This window comes from Cetorhinus maximus, chromosome 22 (genome assembly GCF_964194155.1).
Source record: "Cetorhinus maximus chromosome 22, sCetMax3.hap1.1, whole genome shotgun sequence".
NCBI lineage: Eukaryota > Metazoa > Chordata > Chondrichthyes > Lamniformes > Cetorhinidae > Cetorhinus > Cetorhinus maximus.
The window spans coordinates 69,248,608-69,272,772 of NC_135900.1; the positions used below are offsets into that span (position 1 = coordinate 69,248,608).

The 24,165-nt window shown below is 41.0% G+C and overlaps 1 protein-coding gene across 4 annotated transcripts in view; it reads right to left on the reverse strand.

Moving 5' to 3' along the window:
• ipo8 (importin 8) overlaps window positions 1-24,165 on the reverse strand; it is a 121,631-nt gene that overhangs the window by 54,966 nt on the left and 42,500 nt on the right. For 3 of the 4 annotated variants that reach the window (XM_078568502.1, XM_078568501.1, XM_078568500.1), the window contains 7 exons: window positions 21,592-21,686; window positions 17,518-17,602; window positions 15,322-15,456; window positions 6,574-6,673; window positions 6,243-6,319; window positions 4,549-4,665; window positions 1,793-1,882 (listed from right to left, as the gene is read on the reverse strand). In XM_078568502.1, the coding sequence (XP_078424628.1) occupies window positions 1,793-1,882; window positions 4,549-4,665; window positions 6,243-6,319; window positions 6,574-6,673; window positions 15,322-15,456; window positions 17,518-17,602; window positions 21,592-21,686 (699 nt within the window). The remainder of the gene's footprint in view (window positions 1-1,792; window positions 1,883-4,548; window positions 4,666-6,242; window positions 6,320-6,573; window positions 6,674-15,321; window positions 15,457-17,517; window positions 17,603-21,591; window positions 21,687-24,165) is intronic. The other variant, XM_078568504.1, reaches the window with a different exon arrangement.

Below are 24,165 nucleotides of genomic sequence, written 5' to 3' on the forward strand. Positions count from 1 at the left end.
CACAACGCTGGGGATCTGAAGTCACAGGTAGGCCAGAACAGGTAGGGATGGCAGAGTTCCTTCCCTAAAGGGCATTAATGAGCAGATGGGTTTTTAGCACAATCCAGTAGATTCGTGGTCACCATTACTGATACTATCTTTTATTCCGGACCTATGAAGTAATTGCACTTAAATTCTCCAGTTGTCGCAATGAGATTTGAATTCAATTCTCCAGAGAATTAACCAAGCCTCTGGGTTACTAGTCCAGTAAGGTTACCACTATGCTACCATTCCCAGCACGCCATTGGGCACATATCTATTCATCCAGTGAGGGAGAGCAGAAATTCCATTCATTATGATATTGTGATTTGTGAAGATTTCTTTTTGGTATTTCTGGGTAAAAGCATAACCACATTTTAATTACAACTTTGTTAAGCAAAGTGACCACTGTCATTCTTAATGGAAACATACACCACTTTTTAGAATCATAAGATCTATTCTGTGTTCCAATATCTAGATACAACTCAACATCACGCTTAAAGAAATCCAATTAATTGCACATGTCATGTCAGTTGTACTCCTACATTTAGGAGCAAACAGGAAGAAGCAAGAAGGTTAGACTTACATACAAGACTTTACAACAAGTGCGCTGAGCCAGAAACATGAGTTTGAATAGACACGGTTTGAACAAATTTTCTCACAAATAAATTAAAATGGTTTCAAATTGGAACTGTCTAACTCTATTTTAAGCACTTTCTAGGTGAGGTATATTGGGTGGAGGAAGGAATTAAATTTACCTTCGAGTCAAATGCAAGTTTGTCAAAAGTTTTCAGTTAGTTGTAAATTAACCCATTATGTTCCAAAAACCTCTTTTACTGCAGAGGCAAACAACACAAAGCCACTGGTTCCAATTTCCAACACTCAAGTTAAATGCACTGATTAACTGTGTACTGGGTAATTTATCATCTGCTGGAAATCTGGAATGAACACAGAATACACTCACAGTAACGCTGGAGGTCTGTCAGCAGCTGTGAAGAGGAAAGATAGGTCAACAGATTGAATAAAACCCTTTGAAAAACTGGGACAAAAAGTACTATTGTATTTACCCTGCCCAGGCCTACACAACCCTTTATGAACTCTGTGTTCCTTGAATTTTGGCCTCTTGTACACCCCAATTTTCTTTACCCTATTATTGGTAGCCATGCCTTAAGTCATCTAGGCCTGAAAACTCTGGCATTCTCTCCCTAAACTTCTCTGTCTCTCTCTCTCTTCTCCTTTAAGACACTGCTTAAAATCTACCTCTCTGAACAAGCTTTTGGCCAAGTGCCTCAGTGTCAAATTCTGCTTAGTAATGTTCCTGTGAAGCACCTTAAAGGTGCTGCATGAGTTCGAGTTATTTTTAAGTTGGAAAAAGAGGGTGAGGTAAAATATTACATATCATCCACCAATTAACTGTTCTTCTCTTAAGACAGCAGGACATACAACCTTTTAAAATTTTTTCTGACTGAAGTACTTGTTTCTCCCCAACACCCTTTTTACACTCCTAAAAGGCAATTCAGTTTCAAAGACATGTTTTACCCTCAAAAGTTCATCTGCTTTTACTCTTTACAGATGCTGACAAACATTGCTGCATTTTTGACAGAATTCAGAGGCCAAATTAACTGTTTTTTCTTCAAAGTTTCTCCTGTTTAGAAGTGCAGATGGCCTCATTTTCAAATGCGTTTTTAAGAAAACAAAGCAGAAAGGAAAGAGAACAACCTTAGTTAGTTAGAGCTACTCTTCACAAAATTATGCACATGGTACTTAGCCTTACCCTAGCTCGGAGATAGCCTAGATCAGAGTTAAAGAGTGTAAATACATAATTCTGAAGCATCAACTCCATTTGGCCCTTGTATATGTTTTTCTGTTGGTATAAACATAAATTCAGCGTTAGTTGACAGAAGGTGAAACAAGAGCAAAACAAAATGCACAATACTTTAAGGGAACTGTGAGAATAATGTTTAACAGTCTAGGAGTGGTTGGCTCAGAGGGCGAGATAGTGCTTTCTTCATTCCTGGGATGTGGGCATCACTAATAAGGCCAGCATTTTTGACCATTGTTGTGCCCTTAAGATCGTTATGATAAGCAGCCTTCTTCAATTTCTGCAGTCCATATGGAGAGGGTACAGTCAGAGTGCTGTTAGCTAGGGAGTTACAGAATTTTGGCTGAGTGACAATGAAGGAATAGCGATATAGTCCTTCCTTAAATAAGGTGGCCAAAACGGATAAAGTAGGTAGCTCAGTACTTCTTTCAGATGGTACATCCATCAGCCACGATATCAGTGGTCAAGAGAGTGAATGTTTAAGGTGGTGGATGGGGTGCTAATCAAGCAGACTGCTTTTTCCTGGATGGGATTGAGCTTCTTGTGTTGTTGTTGGAGCTGCAATCATCCAGGCAAGTGGAGAGTATTCTATCACACTTATGACTTGTGTGTCTTAAGGATGGTGGACAGGCTTTGTGGAATCAGGAAGTGAGTTACTCGTTGCTGAATTCCCAGCCTCTAACCTATTCTTGCAGCCACTGAATTTATATGGCTAGTGCAGTTCAGTTTCTGGTCAATGGTAACCCCAGGATGTTGATGTTGGGGGATTCAATGATATTCAATGGCACTGAATATCAGAGAGGTGATTAGACTTTCTCTTGTTGGAAATGATCAAAGCCTGGTAGTTGAGTGTAATGCAATTATTACTTGTAACTTATTAGCCCAAGCTTGCAATGTTGTCTAAGCCTTGTCGCAGGTAGACATGGACTGCTTCAGTATCTGAGCATTTGTGAATGGAACCAAACACTATGCAATCATCAGCAAACATCCCCACTTCTGACCTTATGATGGATGAAACAGCTGAGAAGGCTGGGTTCAGGACACTACCCTGAGGAATTCCAGCTCGTGCCAATGGAGAACTTTTCCACAGTTCCCACTGACTTCAATTATGTTAAGGCTCTTTGGCCTCATGTCCGAGATGTGGGCTTAAAACCAACTCAGTTAGGGTTCTGAAAGTCTCCTCCATTGGCTAGAAAGGTTCTACCAGAGATTAGTTTGAGCATTTTTGATGCACGTCCCGGTAGGCATGAGCCCACACTGCAAAAATTAGCTCTACAATACTAGTCTGGCCATTAGAGGAACAAAAAATGTCTGTTGTGGGAAATGGGTGCAGGAGCAAGTGCTTGGCCAAATTAGATACTGGTACAAGCATTGAACAAAGAACAAAGAAAAGTACAGCACAGGATCGGGCCCTTCGGCCTTCCAAGCCTGCGCCGATCATATTGCCCATCAACTAAAACATTTTGCACTTCCAGGGTCCGTATCCCTCTATTCCCATCCTATTCATGTATTTGTCAAGCTGCCTCTTAAACACCACTATCGTACCTGCTTCCACCACCTCCTCTGGCAGCGAATTCCAGACACTCACTACCCTCTGCGTAAAAAACTTGCCCTGCGCATCTCCTCTATAGATTTAAGGTGAGAGGAGAAAACTATGTCTCCTCGTAATTGACTCTTCCACCCTGGGAAAAAGCTTCTGACTATCTACTCTGTCCATGCCACTCATAATTTTGTAAACTTCTATCAAGTCGCCCCTCAATCTCCGTCGCTCTATTGCTGGACAGAATGTAGGAAGCTTAGCATTATATTGAATGGTCTTGAACTTGCTCTGTGCTGTTCGATGCTCAGCATTCAAATATAATGTTCAAAATACAGAAAATGCAGGGAATGTGAAAATTGAATTCATGCTAAGGTATGCAATATCCTTTCCAAACTCAAGATATCTTTATCGCACTGTCAAGGTGCATTAGTGACGTTTAGTGACAGGATATTACCTATTCGTATGCTGCCCAAAATGGTTCCACTCTTTTATAAATGTGAAACTATAGATGACATTTTTTTTCTATTGTGGATCAAGAGGATTTATAAACCTACGGAAGGTCAAGTACACCGAACATGGTTGAGATAAGCGCTGGAGGTGCCTGGCATTTCTTGATACTCCACATCTAGGTCCTATTTCAGAGATAATATGACCAGCTTTGGAGACCAAATTATCTATCTTTTTCTTCAGTAGCTAATTTCTCCCCTTCTTGTCTGAAAAGGCTTATTTTTTATAATGCAACCCTCAGATAAGTGACCAGTCTACATGCATGAACCCAAATCTTGAGTGCCAACAGGTTATTCTCAGAGACATCAACAACCAAGGCTAATCGCGTCTCTGTCCAAAATCTAAACATGCCCTCACTGCAGATGTCATTAAATTCAAAAAAATCTTGCAGCACAAAAGGAGGCCAGCTGGCAGGTCATTGAAAGAGTTATCCATCAGTCCCACTCCCCAGCTCCCTCTCCATATCTTTGCAAATTGGACCTTTCTTCTTCTCCCCAAATGCAGGAGCCCAAATATTGCCCCAACAGAGATCGACTAACTTAGTACAAACTGCACCTCAAACCTACAAGCTTCTGATTCCCACAGCTCAGCTTTATCCTGCCTAAACCATTAAGGTGAGCTTGACATAAACATTTCTCTCCAAACCTATTCATCAACCTACTTTTAGCAGTATATCCGCCAAAGAACCAATTACATGTAGTGCTCCATCCTTCTTTCGCGGATCACCGCTTGGGTCTGTCAAGATCTGGTAACAAAAGCTCATCATCTTTGGCAAAACCTATAGAAGTCAAATCAGTTCAAAGTGACAAAATGGTGGAATTAAAATCATTGTTATTACAACGAAAGTTTGTATCATAAATAATTAAAATTATTTAAAGTTCATTTTGCCTGACTTCAACTAATTTATACAGGAATCTTCATTCGTCTAAGGGGTGGAGGGGAGACTGGGAATTGAACTTTGACTTTAGGTTAAGCTTTAGGGTATGATGCAGTTCATCTGTAAGCATTATACAATGTTTTCTAATCAGCAGCATGCAGACACTTAATACTTGCTTCAGAAAGTACAAGCTTGCTTTTCTTCTCCTTCTCCTCCCCAAAGGGATTTCCTCCAATTCTCCAGAACCAGCAAACATGGCAGAGTAGGTTGGCGGCTGGCCTACTCACAAACCTCTACCATCCCACTCTGAACCTGTCGCATGGTGACAGGAAAGGCTACTCCAGGATTGGCTCTCTTTTATCTGAGGAAGGCACCTGGCCTCGACTCTATAACCCCCAGGCCATGTGGCCTAGATCAGAAATCAAATTCTCTCACACCGTTCCAAGGCATAGTATGTTGATGCACCAACTCATTGCCATGTTTTATACTTTTAAGTGTAAATCATACTTTTAAGTGCCAAGGTGCACTGATAAAATTATAAAAATTGTGTTTTTTTAAAAATATCTTCATAAAGTAACGCCAAGTCCTGCCTGGAATGGAGATGATGGGATGATTCCTCTATCAATCACACTGCTGTGATTAACCGGGATTGATTTTCAATACATCTTTTTATGCAGCGATCCATCACTCACTACACTTTGCTGGATAAATAGTCACACTTTTATCAGGAGTCTTTGCTGCAGTTTTGGTCATGAGTTGCAGCTCATGGAAGTTCAATTTAAAGATTCTCTTTGCTAAGGAAACAGACTGTTTTCTGTAGTGCATTGTTTAAAAAGACTAGTTTGCTGGGTAAACAGATTTTTTTTGCTGCACTAAGTCCTGCCCCACCTCCAACTACTTGGCCCAATACTGTGGAGTTAATACTCAGGTTTTTTTTTAAATGGGCCAGATATTGCTGGGAAGTCACACCATTCTAATTATACGGTAAAAGTGCTCACCATTAATTTGGAGAAAACTCCATGGGCTGGGATTCCTCTCAGTTTGCTGGTTGATATGCACCACTCAGCCTTTAGCCATGCCCAAACCGATGAAAGCCTCTTCTCGTAATGAGGGTTCCCTTTCAACTTAATGCCGATTATGAAATGGCTGGTTTTATGCAACACAAATATTCCAGCAGCAGGCGTTTAGAGCTGGAAAACCCCAATAATGATGTGATTTATGGCCCTGACATATCACTCAATCTTGCAGGCCCAGAAAGAAATCTGCCACTGCAGCAATTTGTGGCCCAATAGCTTTCGTGTTTAACTTTCACAATAAAGCCTAAAGTCATGTTAAAATTTACCAGCTCCAAAAGTCAAACAGTGTTGTTTCCCAGAGTCAGAGAGGTGCTCAAAACTTCAAACTGCTGCTCACTGATATTACAGTTTAATAGCTGCAGAACTGAATTCCATTTGACACAGGGGAAGTTAGTGCCTCACCTCCTTTCTCTTCTTTGCTGCAGTGTAAAGGAAATTCTGAGCTGCAATGGTTGGGGAGACATGGTCCTCGAATACATCTGAAAAATATTTCAACAATCTTACTAATTAACGCAGCTGCGGTTTTCACATTCACTAATTAACAACACTGCAGTGCCCAAAGTGAGAGAACACCTCAAAAACTGTTTTTAATTATCTTGGCTTCACAATTAAATAAAATTACCTTTTTGCTGGGACAATAGAGAGGGAATAGAAATCACTCAGGTTCTCAGCTTTTAGCAACACAAGAAAATCTATAGCACAATCAAATCCAGGGACATTTTGTGGACCTCACCAAATTTCATCCGAATGTATTCGTATGGATCCTCCTGCCACAGCTCCTCATCTTCATCTTTATAACACATCAGTGGGAAGACGACCTCTTCAGAAATGCTCTGTATCAACAATGGGTTTGTGGTGGGGATTTGCGCAAAGGGGGCCAGAAGGAGTGAGAGAGAGGGGGAAAGAAAGAAAAACAGTTTCAGGGATTTGAATTAATTTTACCATGTGCCCTAATCTGGTGGTCTCCAGCATGGAACAATCAATTGTTCTAAATGTGCTAATCAAGTGATGCCAAATTCCAAGCAAATCACTAGATTGATCCATGCCGCACTTGTGACACTATGGATTAATCAGATTATTCCATTAGTCCCCTCGTTAACCCTTCACCCCAAGCATTTCATGCACTCTGCCCAGCCTCAGCTCCTCTAGGCCCACTCCAGCTCAGTTCCATCCCCGTCAAGTCCATTGCTAGCTCCCACGGGACCTCCTTTCCCTTCTAACTCCACTCTTGTTGTATCCGCTCCAAAACAGCTTCCCTTGCCCACCATTCCGATGTGTTCAAAGGAGTTGCATGCAAGGGTATGTGGTGTGCAACTGGCATTGTCATCTGAGCCTTTCTTTACATTCTGATGTCATTCCCATTCTTTACAAAATCATCTCATCATCCTCCTTCCTAAAAAGCTCTCTCTTAGCTGTCCCTTTTGGTCAAAGATCTTGAACACATCGCTGCCGCTCAACCCTCCTATGATTTAGTACAGCCACAAAAATGCTAATTAACAGCAAGCTACTAGTTAGATTTCACAATGTTATTATGAGTGAGTTGATATCACCTTCATCTTATGGTTGTTATGGACCTGAAAAGGGGCCCTACAACTACTGTCAGGCTGGAATTTACAGATTAATCTAATAGTGCCAATTTAACTGAATTTAGATTCTCTTTTATCTCGCTACAGTCCATCTGTCTGAGCCAAGAAAAGGGCAGAATTTACTTCTGAGCTCCTGTCCTACAGGTAGCTACCAGAAAGAGTACAGGAGTGGATCAAGATGATTGGCTTTTCCCTCCCTATGCAAAACATTACTGCAGCAAGCTAAAATTCAAATTTTTATCCTGTGGAGACCTGCAGCATCCCTTCAGTCTGCTATGCAAAACATTACTGCAGCAAGCTAAAATTCAAATTTTTATCCAGTGGAGACCTGCAGCATCCCTTCAGTCTGCTATGCACTGTACTCCGCCAAACCCATTTCTTGTAAAAATACTGGAACAGGAGAATGCTATCCAAATCCTTGAGAAATGCACCTTTTTCTATGCAATTTCTATTCTGCATTGTTCTGTAATGGCCACATGTACAAGCCCCTCTACTGCTGGATACTGTGTGATCCATCCAGTCCATTGGAGGACCTTGCAGCATCAACCCCCACCATTAACTGGTTCAGGATAGTTGGCTGTGCATTGCTGCTATGTAACAATATGGAGGGTGATTTTAAGACTGTGTTGCCCTTCTACCAGTGAGCACATAATCAAAAATAGTTTAACTATTTTCTGGTTGAGGCAAGGAATTGGGCTCTTTCAAGGAACAAATGGATGTTCCAAAAGCAGGACAGTGCGGTTGACATTTTGGAAATACACGAACAAATGGATCAAATACAATCTTGCGAACATTGCAATCTTTCATCATCCATTCCCCACCAGTGTGTTGTTCATTGGTGCACAATTCTTACCAAGTACATCAATAGCAAAAATTAAGCTCTGTGACAAAATCAAATGAAGAATTTTGCAAGTCTGCTCTCAACTGTTGCCACCCAGGCTACAAGCAACGTCCCTGGAAAGTACGGCACAAATCTTGTTCAGTGTTAAAAATTGCACATGCACAGCGGTGGAAAAAAATTCAAAGTGCCACGCATTGAGAAAAACAAAAAACATTAACAGATAAAACTGAGGAAACAGTTGTTATAGATGACTACACAGTCACAGTTGCACAAGAATTTTAGGTTATTATTTGTGGCCAAGCGTAGGGAGTTGGGTGATATAGAAATGGGTCACAGTTCCTCAGGTTTCCAGTTCATCAAAACAATCTCCCCAATTATGCATTCCTGGCACTGCCATCATGTGTTGCTCCATTCTACATCCCCATCGCTGTGGTAACTAAATGGAAGCTTTCATTCCTGACTCCTGCTCTAGCTCCCGCTTCCAATATAAAAGAAGAAACCACCCAGTGAAGGAGATTTCAAATCAGCAGTAGGAGCCTCAACAGAAAATCAGGAGGGACTAGTATATTTAAATGCTACAGTTTTGAAGGAGTGTAGCAACTATACACTCTGTAGTGAAAGCTAGGACAGGCCTCCTCCTCCTGTTAGTTGTCCACAACCTTTCACAACTAGATGTGGCAGGACTCCAGAGCTTAGATCTGATCCATTGGTTGTGCGATTGCTTAGCTCTGTCTAATGCATGCTGCTTCTGCTGTTTGGCATGCGTGCAGTCCTTTGTTGCAGACCTTCACCAGGTAGACGCCTCATTTTTAGGTATGCCTTGTGTTGCTCCTCACATGCCCTCCTGCACTCCTCATTGAACCAGAGTTGATCCCCCAGCTTAATGGTAATAGTACAGTGAGGAATATGCCAGACCATAATATTACAGGTTGTGGTTGAATACAATTCTGCTGCTGTTGATGGTCCACAGCACCTCATGGATGCCCAGATTAGAGCTGCTAGATCTGTTTTAAATCTATCCCGTTTAAAACAATAGTAATGCAACACAACACGATGGATGGTATCCTCAGCGTGAAGACAGACTTGTCTCCACAAGGACTGGACAGTAATCACTCCTAGCAATACTGTCATGGACATGCATCTGCGAAAGGTAGACTGGTTAGGGTAGACCGAGGTCATGTAGGTTTTTACCCTCTTGTTGATTCCCTCACCAGCTGCTGCAGGCCCAATCCAGCAACTCTGTCTTCAGGGCTCGGTCAGCTTGGGCAATATCTGTACTACCGAGCCACTCTTGGTGATAGGCATAGAAGTCCCTGACCCAGAGTACATTCTGCAGCCTTGCTACCCTTAGTGGTTCTCCCAAGTAAGTTTCCTTAAGTGGGCACATATGGTATGAATGAAGACTTTCCACATTTGCGGTGGTGAGTGAACAGAAGCAGTTAAAAGAGATCACAGTGGCAATGGGGTCAAGTTACACTGATGTTCTTAGTGGTTTTTCATTCTCTTATTCCTCAAGAAGTTCCTGAGTTCTACTGCTTGCCTGTTCTCTCAGTCTCCGCAAGAAATCAGTTATGTGTACTGAAGATTTATAATGACAGCTCATACAACAGCTATAAATGGAATTTTTGACAGCTTTTCGGTTACTGAGCTCATACCACATAGCTTGTAGGTTAATATTGACTTTAAAGTCTGCATTGCAGAACTAAGCCTTATAAATAGAGGCCAGATACCAAATTCAGTATGCAGGTGGTGGGTTCGGAGACTGTGCCAAGCAATACCAGTTATTACTGGTACCTATGACTGTTCATTTATATTACAAGCTGTTCTGGAACACAATCAAGAACTTTTTAATATATATTTTACTGATATCAGATTATACAGTTGAGAGGTAGGAAGTAATGTGTGCTATTTTCAGAATCATGCATTCTATTTCCATGGCAACTCCCATTCTTTTGTGCATCACAATTCCCTGAATGCAAACCCAAAGGAGAGAATTTCAAACACACCAAGTCTGGTTATAGTGATTGACTTGGTTGGTAGCCAAATGGTTAGCATAACCCACTGATTAGTAGGGGAGATTCTCAATTACTGTGCTGTGCTGAATGATGCTGGCTCGTGATTTGAACAGGAGATTGAACAGTTTCTCACTACACAACAGTGCTTGCCAATTCCCCCTTTATAATAATTCTCTGGATTTTCTATCACTTGTACTGATCAGCTGGAACCCGTTTCTGTTGAACAGATTTCTCAGAACTCCCACACTCTTCATGTTAAGCCACTTTGCAATCCATTCATTTTCAACCCAAAATTAGCACTCTCAAATAAACAGCTGAGCTACTCAGACTTGCAACTTCAGACTGAAAATGAACAATAGAAAAAGAGCGCCAGTAATCTGAGCAGCTCCTTATACCAGCAGTTTACTGCCCGGGGTTTAAACTACCGATCAGTGATCAATAGTGAAGCTCATCTGGTCAAGATACCAGGGATAACCAGCACAAAACTGATCAGTACAACCCATGGAAAATCCAGAGTTCATTCATTTGATTGGGGTTTCGCAAATTCTATTTAAGCATTATATCCACACGATCACCAAAAGAGTCACCCTCATTCATTTTATGCCATATAAGGGTTACCACTGTGACTGTGATTACTCAGAGAACGACTGAAAATTCAAATGGTATTAGTGGCATGCCTATAGTCCTGCTGTCTGAGAAGAAGTGTAGAACTAACCCATTTCACCAGAATGCACCAAGTTGAATTCCTAATCCGAATTGAGTTAGTTGATGTTAAGTGGGGGTTTCTCCGATGGTGGGCACAGCCTTCAGCTGTCTAGACCCCAATCCCTGGACTTCCCTCCATAAAACTTTTCCTTCTCTCTCTCCTCCTTTAAAACCTACCCTTTCATCAAATGTTTGGTTCCTGCCCTAATATCTCATATCATTCAGTGTCAAATTTTGTCTGATAACATGCCTTGGGATACTTCACTGCGTCAAAGGTGTTACACAAATGCAACATACTGTAACAAACATATCTTTTTATTTCTGTTGGGCTGTGGATAAAAATTACAATGGCTGCAGTTTGAAAGACATGTCTACTGGAACAGTGTAAGGGATGTATACAATGTTGCTATCCTGGGACAGAGTTTACCAAGAAAGACAGGATGGTGCCAAGGAGGAGTCCGGTCTAGTGGGGAACTGCCTGGCAACAACGTTTTAATTGGCTCCTGACCAAATGACCAGGGCTTCTGTGAGAGCAGTGCAGCTGAATAGTACCTGGCATGAAATTAGACAAGACCTAAACCCTCTTCCTCCTGTGTAAGATTCTAGTAATTCTACAATAATAGATGGCTGGCTTCTTTTTTCCTCATATCTCTATAACCTGCTCTCTCTCTGAAAACCCTTGTCAAGAGGAAAAGGGGAAAATCACCTTTAGAAACACTGAAAGGCAATTGCTCAAACAGTGAACTGCAGACTGAAAGTGCTGGAAGACCGCCTCGTGTCATCAACAAAGAACTGAAAGGAATTTGGAAGACATCGATCAAAATCAACCCATCGAATCCTATACTCCAGAATTGGTGCTATGGAACTGTTTCATCCCACCCTTAAAAACCATGTTTTGGTGTGTCTTATATGTGTGTGTATAGAGATTTAAGAAGGGCTAGAGTTTAGGTTATAGAGTTAGAAATTAGCAGTTCATATTTCTTTCTTTTGCCACCGGTTAAAAACAATTTGTTCAATAAACAGTTATTTACTTAATAAGTTTAAAAATCTGGTGCTTGTACTTTGTTAACCTAATTTAAACAATTAGGTGGGTTGATCAAACTTTTCACATTTGTTGCAGCTCAGGGAGCAGTGGAGCTTGATATTGCAGTGCTATATCCCCAGTGAATAGTGACAATACAAACATATGAAATATTAAACAACTCATTGGAGGAGGAGGCTCCACAAGTATCCCCATCCACAATGATGGGGGAGCCCAGCAATCAGTGCAAAAGATAAGGCTGAAGCATTTGCTACAATCTTCAGCCAGAAGTGCTGAGTGGATGATGCATCTCAGCCGCCTCCAGAGCTCCCCAGCATCACAGAACCCAGTCTTCAGCCAATTTGATTCACTCCACGTTACATCAAAAAACAGCTGAAGGCACTGGATACTGCAAAGGCTACGGGCCCTGACAATATTCCAGCAATAGTACTAAAGGCTTGTGCTCCAGAACTTGCCACACCCCTAGCCAAGCTGTTCCAGTACAGCTACAACACTGGCATCTACCCGGCTATGTGGAAAATTGCCCAGGTATGTCCTGTATACAGAAAAAACAGGACAAATCCAACCAGGCCAATTACCACCCCATCAGTCTACTCTCCATCATCAGTAAAGTAATGGAAGGGGTCATCAACAGTGCTATCTTGCTGAGCAATAACCTGCTCACTGACACCCAGTTTGGGTTCGGCTAGGGCCATTCAGCTCCTGATCTCATTACAGCCTTAGTTCAAACATGGACAAAAGAGCTGAAATCCCGAGGTGAGAGTGACTGCCCTTGACATCAAGGCTACATTTGATAGCATGTGGCATCAAGGAGCCCAAGCAAAACTGGAGTCAATGGGAATCAGTGGGAAAGCTCTCCACTGGCTGGAGTCATACCTAGCACAAAAGATGATGATTGTGGTTGTTGGAGGTCAGTCATCTCAGCTCCAGGACATCACTGCAGGAGTTTCTCAGGGTAGTATCCTCAGCCCAACCGTCTTCAGCTGTTACATCAATGACCTTCAGTGCATCATAAGGTCAGAAGTGGGGATGTTCACTGATGATTGCACAATGTTCAGCACCATTTGCGACTCCTCAGATACTGAAGCAAGTGCAGCAAGACCTGGACAATATCCAGGCTTGGGCTGACAAGTGGCAAGTAACATTCATGCCACACAAGTGCCAGGCAATGACCATCTCCAAAAAGAGAGAATCTAACCATCGCCCCTTGACATTCAATGGCGTTACCATCACTGAGTCCCCCCACTATCAACATCCTGGGGGTTACCATTGACCAGAAACTGAACTGGACTAGTCATATAAATACTGTGGCTACAAGAGCAGGTCAGAGGTTATGAATTGTGCGACGAGTAACTCACCTCCTGACTCCCCAAAGCCTGTCCACCATCTACAAGGCACAAGTCAGGAGTGTGATAGAATATTCCCCACTTGCCTGGATGAGTGCAGCTCCAACAACACTCAAGAAGCTTGACACCATCTAGGGCAAAGCTTGATTGGCACCAGATCCTCAAACGTTCAATCACTCCACCACCGATGCACAGTAGCAACAGTGTGTACCATCTACAAGATGCACTATAGGAATTCACCAAGGATCCTTAGACAGCACCTTCCAAACCCAGGACCACTACCATCTAGAAGGACAAGGGCAGCAGATACATGGGAACACCACCACCTGAAAGTTCTCCTCCAAGTCACTCACCATCCTGACTTGGAAATATATCACTGTTCCTTCACTATCGCTGGGTCAAAATTCTGGCACTCCCTTCCTGACAGCACTGTGGGTGTACCTGCACCACATGGAATACAGTGGTTCAAGAAGGCAGCTCACCATCACCTTCTCAAGGGCAACTAGGGATGGACAATAAATGCTGGCTTAGCCAGCAAAGCCCACATCCAGTGAATGAATAAAAATAATATAAATTAGGAGCAGGTGTAGGCCACTTGGCCCCTCGAGCCTGCTCTGCCATTCAGTAAGACCATGGCTGATCTGAATGTGACCTCAATCCCACATTTCTGCCTACCGCCAATAACCTTTCACCCCCTTGTTAAATCAAGAATCTATCCAGCTCTGCCTTAAAAATGTTCAAAGACTCTGCTTCCGCTGCCTTTTGAAGAAGAGTTCTAAAGACTCAACCCTCAGAAGAAATTTCTCTTCATTTCTTTCTTAAATGAGCGACCCTTTAATTTTAAAGAGTGACCCCTGGTTCTAGATTCTCCCACAAGAGGAAACAGCCTCTCCACATCCACCCTGTCAAGACCCCTCAGGATCTTAAAGGTTTCAATTAAGTCACCTCTTATTCTTCTAAATTCCAGTGGATACAAGCCTAACCTGTCCAACCTTTCCTCATAAGACAATCTGCCCATTCCTAGTATTAGTTTAGTAAACCTTCTCTGAGCTGCTTCTAACGCATTTACATATTTCTTTAAATAAGGAGGCCAGTACTTACACAATACTCCAAATGTGGTCTCATCAATACCCTGTACAACTGAAGCATAACCTCCCTACTTTTGTAATCAATTCCCCTCACAATAAATGATAACAATCTATTAGCTTTCCTAATTATCTGCTGTACCTGCATACTAACCTTTTGCGATTGATGCACGAGGACACCCACGTCCCTCAATCTCAGAGCTCTGCAATCTCTCGCCATTTAGATAATAAGCTTCCTTTTTATTCTTCCCACCAAAATGGACAATTTCACATTTGCCTACATTATACTCTATTTGCCAGATCTTTGCCCACTCATTTAACCTATCTATGTCACTTTGTAACCTCCTTATATCCTCTTCACAATTTACTTTCCTACCTATCTTTGTGTTGTCAACAAATTTAGCAACCATTCCTTCGGTCCCTTCAATAAAGTCATTTACAAATAAATTTCAAAAGTTGAGGCCCCAGCACTGATCCCTGCGGCACACTACTCGTCACATCCTGCCAGCCAGAAATAGATGCATTTATGCCAAATCTTGGCTTCCTGTTAGCTAGTGAATCTTCTATCCATGCCAATATGTTACCCCCTACACCATGAGCTTTTATTTCTGCAATAACCTTTGATGTGGCATTTTATCAAATGCCTTCTGGAAATATATAAATTCAAGTTGTTGTTTAGATAGAACCCATGAAACTATAACCAGCCTGAGTGCTCCTACACCAGTGAATAAAAAAAGAAATCTAAGTCTTATGGAAACTTTTCAGTAATTGGAGTCTCACCCTTCACCAGCAAGCTAATAGCGTACAGCTGTAACAGAATGTAGAGCAAACACAGATGTGCAAAGTTCATGTGGCGCTTACCTGAATGTGTGGCTTCATTTGCTTCCACGTGAGAGAGTGGTTGACACCTTGATTCAGGTAGTTAAGGACTTGCTGCAGCACACGAGGTGCAACATATTGTTTCTGTCGGTGCTGATCTACCAACTTGAGTAGCACCTGGGACAAGGGAATATAACCAATGAAGCATATAATCACTGCACTGCACACCACTCAACTGAACATTGGGCAGGCTAAAGCACAAATGTCTGTTTTCACTTTCACCAGAAACTCAGACTTGGATGCTGCGAGTTTTAGCCTCACTAAATGTATCCTTTCTTTGCAACATTTGAAATCTGAGACTTCACTTCTGTCACATTTTTTTTCTTTACCACCTGCAATTTTGCAGTGTCAAAAAATTGTGTGCATTGTTTTTCCTCACTAGAAAACAAAGTCAATCTTATAGAAATTGGATTCATCAATGGCAGTTAATGCTGACGTTATTACATAGAATTTAGGGCACACAAACAGGCCATTTGTTCCATAAGTTCTATGTCACCTGTTTATGCTCCACATGAGGCTCTTCCTACTCCTTTCATCCTTTTAAAGCAAACTGATTACATAGAAATAGGCAAACACTTAGGTCTGCATCTTGCTCAAAGCCACCAGGCCTCACATTTTGGAAATGGGACAAGAGGAGTAGGGTAGAAATGTGCCAAATTTGGGAGGGTCTGCTCAATGCAATGACATATACAAGTAAAACCTTTAACCATATTTTCAGGGGATAGGGATGAAATAAAATGGGATCCACCAAACTGCACTTGGGTGACATTTCCAACAACCAATTATAAAACTGGAATATGGAAACTTGCACAAATGTTCAACTTGGCATCCCAGCTAGAAAGGTTTACAGTGATGACCTCCGAAGGCAGGCAAGTGGGATAAGGAAAATAAAATCAAATTAATGCACTACTTAAAAATGAACATTCACCCAACAATCATAGATAGCATGCCTTTTCATCTCCTTTGCCTGTTCTCCACAGGCTGCAGCTCAAGGCTCCTGAAAGGAGGGCCCACTGCAAATTAAATGAGCATATGAATCTCTCACAATCATAATTCAAAGCCAAAGGCAATCACAGTGGCCGAAATCCCTTTTTTTTTGATTGCATTGGATAACTGGCTACATTCGACTGCTAAGTTTTAATTGCAATCAAGAATATTTCCTTGAATATTTTACTCCCTTTATGCTTCCAATAAAGTACATTGATTAGCTGCATATTCTAAACAATTACTATAAGTAGATAAGTTTTTCCTGATGCATAATTAAAATATGGCTTGCCCTAATTTCAATTTTTATTCTAATTAAATTAATTACATCAGGAAAATTATATCTGTTTCATTTCATTTGAGTTCTGAAGAGTCATTTTGAACTCAAAACCTTAACTCTGTTTCTCTCTCCACAGATGCTTCCAGACCTGCTGAGTTTTTTCCTGCAATTTGTTTTTATTTCAGCTCCCCAGCATCCACTGTATTTTGCCTTTAATTTAGTCTGTATATCACTTAAGCTTTTGTATCAATGAAGTCTTCTCCAAATTATCCCCTTTCTAGGCTGTGAAGCTTAATCTTCTGTTATCTCCCCTTCTAGCTCATCCTCATTATATTTAGCTGTCAATCACTCAGCAAAAACACACAAGCTCCCCAATGGCCTTGTAAGTAAAGGTAGCACTCACTGCAATAATTGGCTCAATTACTGTACTACAATTCTTACCCGAGTCAGAAGGTTGCGACTTCAGGAACTGAACACAATGTAAACTGACACTCCTATGCAGTAATGAGGGAATGCTAATGTTAAACCGAGATCCCACCTGCTTGTTTCATGGGATTAAAACAAGATCCCTCTGTGCTATTTGAAAAGCAAGGAGTTCTGTGTCCTAGCCAACAATTACCTTCACAAATAATACCATTAAAATCAGATTAACTGATTATTTATCTTGTTACGTGGGGGAGGTTGCTAATGCAGAATGCTGCTCTGTTGCCTACATAACAGCCACTGCGTCCCAAAGGCAGTTCACTGGTTGAAGCACTTTGAGGCATGATGAGGTGCTATATAAATGCAAATATTATTTTGCAGTTTAATGCAGATAATAGCTCAATTACTCAGATGTGGACACAGCACCAATTTTACACAGTTGATAATGAACATCCCAAACGCCTGCTTCAAGATAATCATTGTGCTCTTACCTGCTGAATACCCACAGCATATGTTTTAAAGAAGAATTCTGAAAACTCATTGTACTCTTTTGTTACATTTCCAGGGCTTCCATACCTGCAGAGAAAGTGATATTGTAAAAAGTGTAATCAAGTCCAATGATCAAATTATAGCAAAATAGAATTGAATTTAAATAAGTAGCATTCTAAATGTAAGAACCCTGGACAAAAATTGGTTTATTCTGTAAATCTATTCAATTAGTGGGGTACATTCATAAAGGAGATAGAAGAGGAAATTTAGATTCCAAAGCAGGTTTTTCAATAAGCTGCTGTGGAATTAACTCTGAGGAACTACTGTCAGTCAGCAGAACCTAAACCTTTTACCTTAAGAGCACATGCCAGGCTTTGAGACAATCTCTCTGCTTTATTAAGTTCTTCACATAATCCTCATTAATTCTCAATCAAAACCAGTATTGACCAACATTTTCTGTACTGCTTCCTGTTCCCAAAGAGCAATTTTGGAGTGGCAGGTTTGGTGGGATGCAGTGTGTTTCATTGGGTTATGAATTCCATAACCCTCCATTTTCCTCCATGAAATATTCCTCCACCAGGCACATTTCCCGATCCACAGGCTGTCAGGCCTTTACTCAAGTTACTCTATAATCAAATACTGAAGGAATCATGGCAAACTGGCCCTCTTTCGATCACCATCTCTTGTAGGAATCACTTAGCCTCCGCTCAACAGCTTTCCACAGCAACACTTTTGAGATTGGGAACGTATCACATGGGGAATGCCCCCATTTCATCACCACTGTCTGGCAAATCTTACTGGTGCACAATGCTACAGTATCACTTCCCAAACAGAATTTATTAATGAAGTGCAGTACTCAGTCTCTGAAACGCTAGATATTAACAATCCCAACTTTCTCTGTCAGCAAGATGTAGCTGTGAACCTGCTTTATTATAAAAAAATTCAATTCAGTGTTAATAATATAAAGCATTTAAATTAATATCCCTTTCTCTACTCGGATAGAAATGATAACTACTCCCCAATAATTTTCCTCCAGTGTCTGTCCCTCTCTTTCTATCTGTGAAGGCTTGAGGACAGTTTTCTAAGTTAAAGGCATTGTAGAAACACAAGTTATTTTGAATCTCTGACATCCTTTTTCTCCACCTTGCTAATAACTGATTATATTTTGGGAAAGTTTTCAGTGATGCAGCACCTATTTATTTCTCCCTCAACTACCGACACTAATTGTTAATTGTTGCAGTTATCAGTGTGGGCAATTACAGGCAAAAATGTTAATTAAGTTGTCTAGATGGGTACCCTGATGGTTCAGCAGAATTAGACCGTGTGTAACTGTGGTCTGTGTATCAGGAAGACCCCAAGTTTGAACCTCAACTTATGCTCAGTCAACTGATCTCAGCAGGGGTGAAGATACATGCTCTCAGTAATTTAGGTGAAAATTGGCAAATATCATTTCTGATCACTCTCTAGCGATTCCATGTTTGTGGAAGTTAAGTGAGCAGCCTCTGGTGTGATACCTCCCATGATCATAAAGCTTTCCAGCACTGGTCATTATCATAAACACATGAATAATGCAACTTAGGCTGCACACCTCAGAGGTTGACCGGTCCCAATGGTGGTAGTCCCCAACAAGAAGAGAGTCACCAGAGGAAGGGCAAGGAAAAAAGATTTAGAGAGAAAGCCAGTGAAATATATATAAGTATGGTCCACTACTACAAAATGATGGACCCTGGAGAAGAGAATAGTGAGAAGTGTGGCAGCAATGGCAAAGTCTTTTTCAGGTATGTTAGGATTCAAAGGGCCAACAAGGACCATATCCAGCCATTGAGGGGTTCTGCAGGACAGATCTGGGTGACAGCCCACAACAAAACATAGGCTTTAAATAATTACTTTGAACAATTCTTCACAACTGACGATGCTGCTGGATTACCGTTGCAACAATATACCAATGATGCTAAAATTGAGCATCTTAAAGTGACCATAGTTCTTTCCAGAATTAGAACTCTTCAAGCAGATCAACCTAGGGTGCTCAAAGAAATGGAGGCTGTGTTATACAAGCCACTTGCTCTTGCATATTTAATAGCTCGGGGTCTAGAATTGCTCCAATGAACTCGAAAGAGGCTCACGTAATCCCTATGTTTAAAGTGATCACTATGTCAGATGCAGCAATGTATGGTTTAACTTCAGCGGCAGTCAGATTGTTAGGAAGAATCATTAGAGGTGTACCATACAATCATCTTTAAAGATTGTTCCAGAATAACGTAGCTTTTGAAAAAGGTCCTGTCTCACCAACTTGATCAAAATCCTTGGCAAAATACGAAGTTGGTGAATTTTGGAAGGCCAAATGATCGCGTGTAACTATAATTTCAAAAGCCTTTCATAAAGCGCTACACAAAAGGCTATTGGGTAAGGATAAGGTTATGGGATCAGCAAGCAGCTACTACATCGGATAAAGAACTGGTTGCATACAAATATGCATTGCTGGTCATGATTCTGCTTCATGGCCAGTCACCAGCAGAGTTCCGTGGGTATCAATGTTAAGTCTTTAGCTCTTCATCTTTATCAATGATCTGGATTGTGTTAGAGTTATCGGTGAAGATCTACCAGACACAGTTTAATACAGAAAACTGTAGGCGATTGAAAACAGGAAACTCCAAACATGTATGTGCCATGCTAAGTTGCATGTTCAAGGCTGGTGAAAAGGACCCGAGAGTCCAGTAATTGACGATTCATGATTTGTGTCACAAATGGGGTGTAAGGAAATGTTGCTAAGGCAATTAAATAGAAAAGATAAGTACCAATTTTTTTTGTATGAGGCTTTGATCAGGCCACATCTAAATTAGTCTTGGTCTGCAGACTAGAAAAGGTTCAGAGAAATGCCACTTGGTTGGCACATACTTTAAGGTCCTTTAATCATCATATCAGGCTGAGAACACCAAGATATTTATTCTGGAAAACTGCAGTCTTTGAAGAGATCGTTTATGGTCTTGAGAACAATGGAGGAATTAGACCCTGCATATGTGGGTAGGTTATTTGAGATAGGCAGGTTAAAATGGACAACAGAACAAAAATAAAGATGCCAAGAAGTGCTTCTTTTCAAAGAGTTACCAACCTCTGGAACAAATTGCTAGCACACAGCCTGTGTGGATTTGTTGCAAGCAGTGAAAAGGGAGCTGGATGGGCTACTGCATGCAGCATTGTGTCCCTTGTACTCAAGGACGATGATGTCAACAATAAGGGGAACATCATTTCATGATAGATGGATACATTGATGACTTAAAAATCAATGTGTGCTGGACATTGCCAACTACAAGCCTCATCTAACCAATTTACTGAGGAATTCTCCTGCTGATCCCTCTGACACTGCTGATTCTTTCATCTCTCATATCCTGCCTCTGGAATGGCTCATTCACTCATTCTCTAACTTCTGCGCATGATTGTTAGTCGTCAGTGCCCAGGTTTTCCTCAAGAGTCAACGCCATGTTGCATTGCTTCAAGCGAATCCTTGGTGTGTCTTTTTTTCCTCTGTTATCTGTCTTGCTTTCTTCTGCCAGTTCTCCATAAAGCGCCTTCTGTAAGTAGGGAGCATCTGCACATAGATAACAAATGGGTCAAAGGAGGCCAAACGTCAGTCACTGTATCTCTCGGAACTCGCTGGATTTCCTTGGGGGAGGGATTGGAGAGAAATTTCAGAGTTCTTTTCCTAAATTATCCAAAGTTATTTTGACAGAGATTGTGTGACAGCAGGGATGGAGAATGGTGTTTAACTTACACCATGCTGAGATGGTATGGGCTCGGCTCATCAGCTAGTCCCTTTCTTTAGCATACATGTGAGTGAAACAAAATTACTGGCGTTCTGGTTCCATCTCCTCAAATTAAACCATGACAGCAGGAAAAGGGACACAGGTGCAAAATTAAGAGCTGAAAACTGGAAGCCATGAACATAATAAAACAAACAATTCCTGCAAAAGGACCATTGCTTAGGGCCACAGAGGTAAAAGTCCAGCTGGATGTTGTGACTTCCTGGGATGCACGGGTTTAGATGGGCCAAAAAATATATTTTGAGAGATATGCAATACCTTTCAAAGAGTCTCGTAACCAAGTGCAAAGCCCACTTCTTACATTTCCACCATACCAGTTCAGGCCTGTCATCTTCATCCACCTGCAATGTTTCCTGCAGGTTAAAGGAACAGATTGAAAATATATGCAGTCAATCTCTTTTACGAAATAGCACACAGCATATTGCACCAAGAACCGCAAACCATCAAACCAAAGCACAACAAAAGCAGTTTCACAGTGCTCAATTTCCATACTCACGTAAATTAATAGTTTGCTTCAAGAAGTTAGAACATTTCTCTTTTTTAAAAAAATACAATTAAGTGTTACGCCATCACTACATTTTCAGGATTATAATACAACGCTATTTTGTTACAAGGTTTGTTTTGTGAATGGTATCATTGTGCTCCAGGGAAAAACAATTAAGCCAACATGCTTTATTGATGGAATAACGTAAAGCTCATAATTCATCACCTCAATTTGTTTTCACTAGGTCCAACACAGTGACAGATCCGTTACCATCAATACTTCATCCTAGCGTTTGGAACCAAGATGGGTAAATGTAATTGAAGTCATCCGTGATCAAACTGAATGGTGGAACAAGCTCAAGGAGCTGAATGGTCTACTTCTATTCCTATGTTCCTAGAGTGTTACAGTGTCAAGAACTCAAAACACATTCTGCTGGCACAGGCAAGATTTGACAGGACAAAGAACCTTTAACTGCACTGTTAGGTGTTAAAGCAGACAGAACATGAACATGTCACATGCCTAATATTATACTTTATGCAACTTCCAGCTTTGGGAAGTGAGGAAGATACCCTTTCGGGCTGCTGCATGAAAATTACACATACTTGCTATTACGAGGTTGTACAATACAAATGGAACTCTTTCACACTGAAATCCTGCTTGCCACAGAAATTCACTGCATCAAGAATCAAATAATTAAATGTTACTGAAAAGTAATTTCATGAAACAAGTTTAAGAGTATGTTTGAGTCATGGCATACTGTCAACATGATTCAAAACTACTGCATGTCACACACTGCTTCAAAGATGATCTCATTCAAATCCTGTAGTTGAATTGAACTGAATCTTCTTATTTTTATGTAAATATAAATCAATCGACATATTGTTTCACTGAACCATCCATTCTGTGACTTATGCAGTAATTTGGAACTCTGGAATTGTTTTAACTACCAATACAGTTTAACAAATTCTTATTTTCCCAATTCAAAGATAAAAACAAATTGTGACAGATGTGTGACAATATATATATTTATAAACATATGTTCATCAAGTTGTACTTCTCAATTCACAAAACCATCATCAAGTTTTGATAGACTCAAGAGTTTCAGTAGTGAAGTCTCTTAGGCCCTGTGCCGATGCCAGCTCCACCTCAAGAGCCAACTACTTGAATCCAATTTCCCTGCTCTTTCTCCATAGCATTTATCCTCGAGGATTTACCTAATTTCCTAAATGTCATCTCCTAAGTGTCACGATTGGCAGTGGCCTTAATACTCATTCATGGTAACATATTTCACATATTCATCAGAAACAATGTTCAGTAACCATTTTTGTGACAATTTCTTCTATTTTCCCTTTATATATCCAGTGCTAATCAAATCTATACCTTTGGCTGCAGATTCCATAACCAGCAGAAATAATCTTCAACTACACTTAAGTCTTTCAAACTCTCAAACTTTTGAACAGTCTCGCACTGCCCCCTGCTCTGGAGAATACAGTGCTGGAAGTCTAAGTCTCTTATTATAAAAATATCCTGCTTGCCTCGTTATTATTGTGGTGAATGTACTTTCTTTATAGATTAGTTCATAGGATGTAAGTGTCACTGGCAAGGCCATCATTCATTGCCCATCACTAATTGCCCTTGAGAAGGTGGCAGTGAGGCACCTTCTTGAACCGCTGCAGTCCATGTGGTGTTGGTAGATCCACAGTGCTCTTAGGGAGGGAGTTCCAGGGATTTGATCCAGCGACACAGGATGTTGCATCTGTCCCTTAGTTTCATTATTCTTTCCATAATAGCATGTTTAATTTGAAGTAGTGGTGGTACAGAAAAGGGAAATGAGAGGAGAAATTAAACCTCAAACGACAGTCACCACTCCTAACACTCCTCCCCATGGCTCAGTGCCTCACACTAATGCTCTGTAAAACATTTGAGGTGTTTTGCAAGTTAAAGATGTCATATAGCTATGAGTTGTGGCTGTTGAGAGAGAACATGAATGATAGAGAGAACAAAGGAATCAAAAAAGAAATGAAAAGGATGAGGAGGAATTTGGAAAGAATACAGGGAGACAGGAATATAAGATATTAGGGAAAGAAGGACCACACAGGAAAACAGAGAAGAGAGAAGGAACATGTGTAAAATAAAAAAGACAGTAAAGAACATGAGAAGGATTGAGAGATGGATAGAGAAGAAATATGAGAGTAAGACAGAAGAAAGGATCAGGAAAGGAGGCCAGGAACACAAGAGTAAGCCATTTAGCCCCTCATCCCTGTGCAGACATTCAATGAAATCATGGTCGATCTGCAACCCAATTCATATGCCCACCTTTGACCTAATACCTCTGGTTAACAAAAATC